This window comes from Scedosporium apiospermum, assembly GCF_000732125.1.
Source record: "Scedosporium apiospermum strain IHEM 14462 chromosome Unknown SEQ_SAPIO_0086, whole genome shotgun sequence".
NCBI lineage: Eukaryota > Fungi > Ascomycota > Sordariomycetes > Microascales > Microascaceae > Scedosporium > Scedosporium apiospermum.
The window spans coordinates 182,293-193,187 of record NW_015971787.1 but is presented as its reverse complement, the minus strand read 5'-3'; the positions used below and the strand labels follow the sequence as shown (position 1 = coordinate 193,187).

The 10,895-nt window shown below is 52.8% G+C and overlaps 2 protein-coding genes and 3 pseudogenes across 2 annotated transcripts; 2 read left to right on the top strand and 3 right to left on the bottom strand.

Annotated features, from left to right (window-relative positions):
• Positions 1-101: 101 nt before the first annotated feature.
• SAPIO_CDS2285 lies at positions 102-1,145 on the top strand (annotated as a pseudogene; the record flags this gene model as incomplete).
• A 114-nt stretch (positions 1,146-1,259) lies between these two features.
• On the bottom strand, positions 1,260-3,890 carry SAPIO_CDS2284 (uncharacterized protein; the record flags this gene model as incomplete). The annotated part of the gene is made up of 4 exons (XM_016785345.1): positions 1,260-1,869; positions 1,951-2,678; positions 2,762-3,812; positions 3,880-3,890. 4 exons carry the CDS (start codon positions 3,888-3,890, stop codon positions 1,260-1,262), a joined length of 2,400 nt encoding a protein of 799 aa, XP_016644721.1.
• An 845-nt stretch (positions 3,891-4,735) lies between these two features.
• On the bottom strand, positions 4,736-5,586 carry SAPIO_CDS2283 (4-formylbenzenesulfonate dehydrogenase TsaC1/TsaC2; the record flags this gene model as incomplete). The annotated part of the gene is made up of 2 exons (XM_016785344.1): positions 4,736-4,919; positions 5,015-5,586. The coding sequence occupies 2 exons, from the start codon at positions 5,584-5,586 to the stop codon at positions 4,736-4,738; spliced, it is 756 nt and encodes a 251-aa protein (XP_016644720.1).
• Positions 5,587-6,240: 654 nt separating this feature from the next.
• Positions 6,241-7,380, top strand: SAPIO_CDS2282 (annotated as a pseudogene; the record flags this gene model as incomplete).
• Positions 7,381-7,747: 367 nt separating this feature from the next.
• Positions 7,748-8,968, bottom strand: SAPIO_CDS2281 (annotated as a pseudogene; the record flags this gene model as incomplete).
• Positions 8,969-10,895: the final 1,927 nt, after the last annotated feature.

Here is a 10,895-nt window from a genome sequence, read left to right as displayed (position 1 = left end):
AGCCTCCCTCTCTCTCTTTGATATCCGCGACACTCACTCTTGAAGTACCTCTCTTTGCCATCAAACACAACAGAGCCAGTTCCTCAAACAAACCCAGAAAAATGGGATCTATCCAAGGAATCCTCGCAGCCAGTGACAACGAGTCACCTCACAATCTACCCTTCGACGCCCTTCCCGACAAACGCCGTGTGTGGCCCAGCAAGCCCGGGTCTCCCGAGGAAGGCTTGGGCCGACTCGTCCTCCTAACCCCCGACGTGGTCTCCTCTGCCGCTAAATCCTGCATCGTCACGGGTCAACGAGTCTCTCTCAACTGGGACCTGACCAAGCTAGACATAGCCAACTTCAACCGCGCACCCACCCAACACCATATCACTTCTCTCCTCGGTGGTGCCGGCTTCGACGACGTGTATATCTTCAACCCTCAACAGTCGTCACAATGGGATGGTCTGCGGCATTTCTCGGCTCCGTTCCCAACGGCAGAAGAACCCTCGCGGAGGCTCTTCTACGGCGGCACGAAGGCATCGGAGATCGTTGATCGGTCAAGCGATAGGATTGGCATGCAGTATTGGGCACGCGAGGGCATATGCGGGAGGGGAGTTCTCCTAGACTACGCAGCCTATGCGGAGAGGAAAGGTATTGCGTACAGTGCGTTGTCGGATCATTCCATATCTCTCGCAGTGTTGAAGGAGATCGCGCAGGAACAAGGCCTGAAATTTAGACGAGGCGATATCCTATTCGTGCGGATCGGTTTGACTAAGGAGTGGGATACGCGTATGAGCGCTGCCGATAAGATGGACTACGCGAGGAGTTCGAACCCGCAACACGCGGGAGTCGAGGGAACGGAGGAGATGTTAAGGTGGATCTGGGACGAAGGATTCGCCGCCGTGGCAGGCGACGCTGTCTCCTTCGAGGTCTATCCTCCGAAGAAGTCGTACACAAGAGCCGATGGTAGTGTGGAGCAAGGGCTGTTCATGCATGAGTATCTTATTGCCGGTTGGGGACTGGCGGTTGGCGAGCTGTTCGACCTCGAGGAACTGAGCCGTAAATGCCACGAGCTCGGTAGGTGGGATTTCTTTGTGGCTAGCGCTCCTCTCAACATGCCCGGAGGTGTTAGCAGTCCGCCAAATTGCCTGGCTATTTTCTAATGATACATAGATTTAGATATTAAGTAGCAATATGATATTAGTACAAATTCTCATTCAAAAGACAATGGTTTTCGCGATCGTAACGAGTTTCATAAATAGCGTCGATAGTTGCCATTATTCTCCGCGTTTGCTCTGTTCGTCGCCGTCGTTGATTTCAAAGACTTGTAGTATCTTGGAGAACTTCTCAGCTAAGCCCCAAGACTGCAATCTCTGGAGCATGCTCTGTGCGTCTTGCGTGATCGCTAGAGTAGCTCCATCGGAATATATGTTTTCAGCGGATCCTATCCTGGCGGGGCCACCTCGTTGGATCCATTCCGAAACGGCCTGGCTTTGGTTGGAGTCATGGTTTGGAATGTCTAGCCGGACGATCCTAGCGGTCGTGGTTGTGGCGGCAGTACCTCCTCGGCTGGACCTGTGTGGCCGTGGGCAATACTTGGCGAAGGCGGTGATGAAGATGTAGCTCATGAACAGCCTCATGATTTCGCATGGTGCGGCCACGAGATATTCATTAGCCACGGCGACTATTTGCCCAGCATGCCAGACAAGTCTCCGAGCCCTATGGGGATCTTTTGTCAAGGCCGAAACCAGGCGGCAGCGTGCCACTTCGAGGCCCTTGTTGGGGCGAGAACCTCGCGAAACAACATTGCGGACGATGTAAAGGACTGTATCCATGGTATCTTCGGCCGTGTAGAGATGGGAGTAATGACATAGAAGACTCGAGATGCTAGTGAATTTCGAGTTAGTATTGTATTCAAAAGGAAAAATTCTTGGTTTGCTGCATGGAGGAGAAGACGCCTTGACTTACTTGTAGCTGACGAGATCTGCCGTCGAGATGGGGTGGTTCATCGACTCGGCCATACAGTCCAAACCCCTCAAAAGCGACAGTTTTGATTGCTGATGGCTGGTAAACAAGGACGGGACGCCAAAGCATTCGTTGGTGGCGATAGCTTCTAGTTGCTTTAGGTCCCATAGAAGACGGCCCACAGCCTGTCCGCACAGTCGCTTACCCCAAACGGAAACGTGCCTGGGCGGTGGTTTTCCAGCTATCGCGGCCGATATGACCCCAGACAGCGGTGCGCCCAGAGCGCTGGGAGGTAGTCTGGATTTAAGTGCAGCCCAGGCCGATGCTGAAGGAGCCTCCCAAACAGAATCGATGCACGGTAATCTCGACGGTAGCTCGCTTAAGTCGACGGCACCACGGCGACTCGTAAGGGTGCATAGGCTGCAGTCATACTCGAAGGACGCCCAGGCGATGCGTACGTCTCGTTCTTGCGCAGCCCAGGCCAGCCACTCGGCCTGCAGGATAGCCAAGTCGGTCGATGGGGGCCGGTGCACGTCGCTGTCTTCTTGTGAGTTGGGATTGGGGCGAGACGTCAATAGCCCGAGGCCCCGGAGGCTTCCGATCAGGACTCCGCGCGTGCGATCTGCGTTCTGGTAGAGTTGGCGATTTCCGGAGCCGAGGGAATAGATTTGATGCAGACAGAGAGCTGCGAGATACAGAGGATTTGAGTAATTTGCAGTATCCGTTACTCCCTATTAAGTGACAAAGGATAAGTCGGTTAACACAGAAATATAACGGGAGGGATGGTATGGGATGTGTCTCCGATACCACTTACCAACCAGGTAATCATTGGTAAACAAAAATCGCTGATGGTCGCGGCGAGCTCTGCCGCGTTGGGCTCAGAAGATAACACGGCTCCTATGCAAGCCATAGCGGCGAGCAGGACGGGCGGGCTGGTCGGAATGCTCCAGGTTGGAAGGTGTATGATGGGCTGAATGATTTGAAAATCGGAGAAGTATACATTAAGCAGTCTTTGGAGCAGATCGAGGCCCATGGACATGTTTGAATCGACAAGTTCTTCGGGTCCAGGGAGGTGTTGGTTGGACAGGAGCCGGAATAGGCCTTCCAGTTCCGTTGTCTTCGCTCCCCCAGAGCTCGAATTCAACCGCACGGAGTTTTGCAGGACATCGCGCAGAGGAGGGAGGGGGTACCTGTCGGATGGAGCCTCTTGACCTTGTTCGAACGGCCACGGCAGAACAGATGGTCGAGGTAGTGGCGGGAGAGAGGGAGCGGGGGCGGGAACCGGAATATGAGGGGGCGCAGGAGGAGCAGGACCAAGGAGTTGGGGTGGAGGAGGGGGAGCGTCTGATACAGGGGGCATTGGCTCACTGCCGGGGAGCAGCTCTTGAAAGACGGGACCCGAGGTGGGTGCATTGCCAGGAACACCGACACCGACGCCAACGTCGACACCGACACCTACACCCACATTGATGCCGTCCATGGCAAGCGCAACATCGGACACGTCAAAGTCGAGCCAATCAAACGCGCTACCTCGAAAATCAAAGTGATTACCACCACCGTTATCAGTTCCTAAAGACGGGTCGAACATGCCGCCGTCACCAGCTTCGAGGATATTGTTGCCGGCAGAGAACACCGAAAAGACCGGGCTATGGTACTCGTCGGATTCAATCATGCCCGGGCCGAGCGACGGGTCCATGTTCGCAAAGGTATCAGCGGCTGAAGAGGTGGCAAAGTCGGACCCATACGCCCCCGGACTCATGTCGCTCGTCGGTGGGGTGCTGGAGGCATTGGTATCGTGAGAGTAGGACATGGGAGTATTGTCAGTGTCCGTTGTCGACTGGTCAAGGAGCTGTGATCCGCCGTGCCTCGGGACACGATAGTCATTGTCAAGGGGTGGATATGAGCAGGATTCCCCAGCGCTTGCCGTCGTACAGGAAGCGCATGGTGCTGCACGATCACATTTTAGCTTCTTCCGCACGCATCGGTAGCACGATTTCTGGTAAGAGTTCTTCACGCGGACGTCGACGTCGTGGGTGACGCGCAGGTGGCGAAGGAGAACATCCTGTCTCGAGAAGGATCGCGTGCAGCGGAAGCACGGTATTATGTTGCGACGAGATTTGGGTAGATGGGTTAAGCGATGGCGATCGAGGTGGCTAGGCCGGCTGAAGGTTCGGTCGCACTCATTGCATGAAAGGATCAAAGAGGTCGAGTGCTGAGTGAAGATGGCCGAGAGTACATGGTCAGTTCCACGCAATTAAAAATTCGGCGAGGTTGATGGTTATTAGTTTCCTACCGAGCTGTTCTTTGAGTTATCCGGCGGACTTAGCATCTTCAAAGGGCACAATACCTATCCGTGTCGAGGGTGCGGCAACGTCGAGATCGCGAGAGAGATTCTGAGAAGAAGATCGCCAATACAGGAGAGGAAGAGATTGAACGACTAGACTTCAATGGAAAAAAAGAGTTCAGTTGATCAATATTTGGCCATGCGGGGTACATTTGCATTGCAGAGCGCTATTCTATATTCGTCCTTCACCGAGAGTCTAGGGTGCATTGGGTTTGGCTCTCCGACGTATTGCCACATCCCCCACAACGAGCTAGATTTGGGGTAAACTAGCTCAACTCGCCAGAGCTACGAAACACGAAGCCAAGAGAAAATGGCATTTAGATTTATCTATTTGTGTGTCCTTATGTTTGCGATAGTTTCGGTGGCCAAATCGCCACGGGTCACCAAGGACGGCCTTATCAACTCACCCAAATCATATCGCCGATTCGCCACTTCTTCTTTGTATTATACGCATCTCCCACCATCAACTTCAATGTTTGTTCCCGTTATAAACGCAGCCTCGTCGCTGGCCAAATAGCAGCACGCATTAGCAACATCCGCTGGGGTAGACGGTCGGCCAAGAGGGATTGTCGCCACAAACGCCTCGCGATTCTCGGCAGTGTCGGCCTTGCCAAGGAATAGATGGGTCCTAGAGGTGGAAACAAAGTTTACTTGTTAGCAGAGGCTTCAACAGGAGGATTTTATCTGGGGGTGAAGAGAGGAGGGGAATAGCAATTTACGAACATTCCAGTGCTTCCCACAACTGGGGAGACAGCATTGAACCGTATCTGGTTCGGCCCATACTCGACAGCTAGAGTCTTCGTCGCATTTACAACCGCCGCCTTGGACGCATTATACCACGTCAATTTCGGCCTCGGACGAATCGCAGCTGTCGACGCCACCTGGACGAAACAGCCGGGCCGCGACTCCCGCATCAGATAGGGCACAATGACTGCGGCCGAAAGATAAACGGATTTGACGTTGACGTTCATGACCAGGTCGAACTCTTTCTCTGTGACTTCCTCCGTCGGCTTGTTCGTGTAGGTTGCGCCAGCGTTGTTGACGACGATATCCAGTCCGCCGAACTGCTTAACGGCCTGCGCCAAGAGCTCCTCCCAATCCGACCTCTTCGTCACGTCGGCCCGGACAAAGGAACAACCCAACTCGGCTGCCACTGCCGTGCCAGCCTCTTGAGATAGATCTGCGATGATTACTCGGCAGCCTTCTTGCACAAATTTGATCGCGATGCCTTTGCCGAAGCCAGAGGCTGCACCAGTGATGATAGCAACCTTGCCATTTAGGCGTCCGAGAGTCATTTTTTTCTTGATGGTTGCTAAAAAAAAAAAAAGAGAAATGAAAAAAAGGAAAAAAAAAAAAGGAGGATGGGACGATGGAGACGGGAATGGATGTGGAACACGTGTTGGAGAGAGATCTGATCGTAGTGGATGGCAGGAGAATGGTGGGAGGTGTTCGGATGGTCTGGCTAGGTGGTCATTCCTGTTTTTTTACGTGTAATGATCGGACCTCACCATGATCCATTGCCTTCTCCCCCCCTCTCAGCTCCAGATCTATCATCTTTCAAGTCGCCATTACTTCTTCCACACTCCAGAACCTCTCCGTGCGGGGAAAGGAACCTAGTCTGAGTTTGGATTAGGACGAGTCGAGCATCTTTCGAGTTTGGAGGGGGTCCGGAAATTGCCATTTCTGAAAGTGGCACGCTCCGGAGGTGCGGCAGACTCGAAAACAGCCCAGTTTCGGTGATGGAGGAACCCATGATGCTTGGCAAGAAGTGACGTCTGTCTGCGTGCCCAAGGGATCCGAAGTTCGGAAAGCGGCAATGGTTGATAATTCCCGTTGTAGAAATTGATATCATTTTCAAAGAGGTGACGGCCTATTACCAGCTCACTATACTGTACGGTTAATGCAAGCCTGATCATCTTTTCAGAGTGTATTCAACAGACGTAGACACGATGAGTGTTACTACTTTCCAAATCCTCGTCCTTCCTGGCGATCATGTCGGTCCCGAAATCATGGCTGAAGCACTCAAAGTGCTCGACGTGATTGAAGAGTGCCGTCCCAATCTCAAATTCACAAGATTCACCGACCTTATCGGCGGATGCAGCATCGACAAGCACGGCGTCCCCATCACAGAAGAAGCCCTGACCAGGGCGAGCGAAAGTGACGCTGTTCTTCTCGGCAGCGTGGGTGGCCCCGAGTGGGCGCACTGCTCTCCCGGCGCAGAGCTAGGCATCCTCAACCTCCGCAAGAAGCTCGACGCATTTGCCAACCTGCGCCCTTGCGAGATATTGGTCCCCTCGCTGATAGATGCGTCGCCTCTGAAACCCGAGATTGTTCGAGGTACCAAGTTCACCATCGTCCGCGAGAACTGCGGCGGCGCCTACTTTGGCGAGAAGACTGAAATGCCCACGAGTGCATCCGATCTCTGGGTGTATACGACGCCAGAAGTGGAGCGTTGCGCTCGCGTCAGCGCCGCCGTCGCTGGCATGCTCGGCCGGAATGGCGATGGCATGGGAGGAGGCGGTCCGGCTATTGTCTGGAGCGCCGATAAAGCCAACGTGCTCGCAAGTGGCCGGTTTTGGCGACGCGTCACGCAGGATGTCTTTGACCGTGAGTTTCCCAACGTCGAGCTACGGCATCAGTTAGCCGACAGTATGGCCCTACTCATGGTCAAGAATCCCCGAGGGTTCAACGGCGTGATACATACGGACAACACCTTTGGAGACATCCTCTCGGACATTTCCGGCGGCATCGTTGGAAGTTTGGGAATGCTTCCGAGCGCCAGTTTATCGGGAATTCCGGGAAGTGACAGATGCAAGGGCATCTACGAGCCGGTCCACGGAAGCGCTCCCGACATTGCCGGGAAGGGCTTGGTGAACCCAGCGGCGCAGATTCTCAGCTTGGCGATGCTGCTGAGGTACTCGTGTCTTTTGGCAGAGGAGGCGTCGGCCATTGAGAGAGCCGTGGCCCGCGTATTTGATTCGAAAGAATCTGGAGGATTGGAAATCAGGTCCAGGGATATGGGCGGTGAAGCTACGACTGTGGAAATTGGTAACGCGACTTGCGATGTACTAAGGGAGCTCTTGGCTTGAGAGAGATGACTAGTCTATTATCACTCCACATTGCCTTCACGCTAGATTGTAGCATCGATATAGACACCCACTTCATTCCCTGTCGTCTTCGTGGTCGCGGCAAGTTACTGAAAGTAAACATGGGATGAACTGAGGATCCAAATTTATATCAATCGACGGAACACGGCATGAATAAATTAGGCTGTCTTGATACCGGTACTCAAGTTAGCGCTGATATATGGAAAGTATATACATCTCTATGCTGATGGTCTCATATTCTCATATTAGACTGTGTGTATATTTTGCCAAATATTTTCCAGCCTATCGTGGTGTTGGACAGATGAGTATGACCACATATCCATCCACATCCAGTGAAGGCTCCATTGCCTTAGAACCAGAGAGGGAAGTAAAGCTGATCCGGCTTAACAGGAGTATTATTCTTCACCTGCCAATCAGCATAGGCGGGCCAGATGATACCAACATAATTGGTGACACCATACGTCGTAAAGCCGTTGCCCGGACCAAACTGTCCACTCCAAGCAGAGCTGGCTCGGAAGCCTCCCTCGCACGAAATGTCGGTAACACTCTGTCGACTCGCGGGGACGCCCGGGCTAGCTTCGACGGTGTAGTTGCACTTGCCGAGCGGGAAGGGCTTCCAGGGGTCGTTGTGAGTCTCGATCCAGAAGAGGTAGTTGCAGCTCGTGTCGACGGCGTTGCACGTTCGGGTGTAGTTCTTCACGACCCAGTAAGGAGGGGGACGGACATTTGGAGGAGGCTTGGGGACCACGGTGACGATGGCAGGGTTGGGAAGTACAGTGATGGTGACGGGGTTAGGGATGATGATGGTGATCTTGGTGACCGGGGTCGGGGGCGGAGGGGGAGGGAGAGGCGGCGTGAAGGTTGTGGTCGCGGTGACGGTTGTAGGTCCGGGTGGGGGAGGAGTGCTTGTACTTTTTGCGGTAGAAGAAGGTACATTGTTGGGTGTGGTGGGGGAGGCCTCCTCACTAGTAGCTGGCTTCTCGCTAGTGGTGGGTTCTTCGCTCGTCGTCGGCTCCTGGGTGGTGGGAGGCTTGGTGGTAGTATCCTCCTTGGTGGTGGTCTCGCCATTGCCGGGCGTCGTGCCACCTGGGGTACTCTCACCGGGAGGACTCTCAACGGGTGTGCTCTCACTAGGAGGAGTCTCAATGGGAGTACTCTCATTAGGAGGAGCCTCAATGGGAGTACTCTCACTAGGAGGACTCTCAATCGGAGTACTCTCACTAGGAGGAGTCTCAACCGGACTACTCTCACTGGGGGGAGCCCCAACCGGACTACTCTCACTGGGGGGAGCCTCAACAGGATTGGTTTCGTCAGGAGTTCCGTCGGGTGCTGTCGCATCAGGAGTAGTCGGGGCCTCATCGACAGGGGTAGTCTCGTTAGGAGTACTTTCAGCTGGAGTGGCGTCCGTGGGAGAGGTTTCGTCGCCTTGCCTGCGCCAATATTGATGCCGAGCTACCTTTTTAACGAAATCCTCGCGGGCGGCAATCCCGGCATTCCCTCCACGGGGAAAGACCGCTGCCATCGAAAGCGAGGCGGTGGCCAAGATGGCAAGCAGAGCCTTTGGCTGCATCTTATAGAGCGAGCGTAATCAAACTTATAGGTAAAGAGAGTATAAAGCTATAAATTGTGTCTATGGTGACTGACGATGAATGTTTTGGATGAATAAGAAGGTGCAAAAGAAGTCAGACAGGGCCTCCTTTTATAGAGAGTCAAATTCATTTTATCAGGACTTTGTTCGACACGAAGAATAGAGTAAGCGGCAATAGCAATGGGCATCAGAGCCTGATCCTGCGCTCATCAACCATCGTCATGAATTTTCTCAGACTTCAATGTTCCAAGTTCGTACCAACCCGCTACATACCGACATACGTTCTCTCTAAGGCGCAAACTAAGTGGTTCGGGAGCTCTGGACCTAGGGTGGATTGGGTATGCCCGAAGGTTGCGTCCCAATCACGTTCCTTTCGACTCAAAGCTCCATATTTAGACCCGCGATTGTCTCGTACGATCTCTGCGGATTAAGCTTTTCCCTCTATTTTCCCTTTATCCATGCTGATCACCATCCCGATCTCCACATCTTAGAGCTCCAGTCTTTGGACGAAAACGAATGAGGAACAAAAGGTATCAGGTATCAGGTATCAGGGCTGTCTCAGGAAAAATTGCCGAATCCCTACGAAAAGCCAGATTCCTGAACTTGACATCTTGCTGCCTGATCCGTTTTAACATGTTGCCTCAAGGGGAGGAGAGCCATGGCAGGGGTCACTTGCCTGCCAACGGCTCGTCAAGCGTCTAGTAAGGAGGTACCAATGTCACCCCCTTGTCCGCAATGTGTCTCAGCCATGACGTAGACGCCAAAAGCGTTGTGTTGAAAATAAAGTTTACTCGGGATCCTCGTCAATCCGAACCTGGCTACTGTGCTTAAGCAACGATGGCTATATTTGGCGTAGTCTGAGCGAATTCGGGGACTGCAATGGTGAGCAGCGGCTCGGCGTACCTTTGGTCAAACTTTGGCCAACTTTCCTCGTGTCTCTGCTTCGAAGAAGCTCAGACTCTCGGATGGTTTCCACGCCAGGTACCCGCACTAAGAATCTCTCGGATATCTATCCTACGCCCTAGGTGTGAGACATAGTGAGCACGTTGTCAATTGGATGATACTAACTGGTTTACGCTCAAACAAAGATCTGTATTGTACATGAGGAATGGAAATGCGTTGGAAAGTTAATTCCTGTTCAGATCTTATGCCCGTTAAAAATCAGTAGATTACTTCTTCCTACACGTTAAAGAACCAGCTCGGGGCTGGAGTCTCGGAACCGAGGTGTTCGATTGCGTCTTGTCTAGGAATCAGGATTAGCTGAAAGCGCTAGTTAACCACATATTGCTGACGAGCTCTATTTTGAAGTCGCACATTATCACTCTCGACTAGAGAGTTTTTTTTTTTCTTTTTTCTTTTTTTTTTTTCTTTCTTTCTATCGTTCTCAGTGATTTCCATATGAGATAGGAGTTAGTGGCAAGGGGAACATAGCCCCGTCTATACCCGGGTGAATTAAATGCATGAACCCCTTGCGCTGCTCCGAGATTCATGACGAAATGGTGATCTTGGCGAGATTAACATTGGGGGACCTGGTGAGCTTCTGGCACTCCAAGGGGTCAACGTTAGACCTGACACGCGGAGATTTTACTCCGGCTCAAGCACCCCGTTCCTGTCGTGTAAAAGGCAATGTTTCCGCCCCAGAACCTCATCCCTTACATAGCTTCTAGTCCGTATACTTGTATTGGCATGATAATTATCCACAATTACCTTGTACACACATCGGACCAGGTGGCCTTTGCCCTCAGTCGCACTAAATCGCATCATTCCGCTCCGGACGAAGGATAGACCCAGATCTACTAGCAATAAACAGAGCCCAACCGCATGGGACATATAACCACACGATCCTAGGCCATGGCCAAAAGGCGAGGCCCAAGAGGACAGCGTAAAATGTTCCGGGCTTCCCCCACTT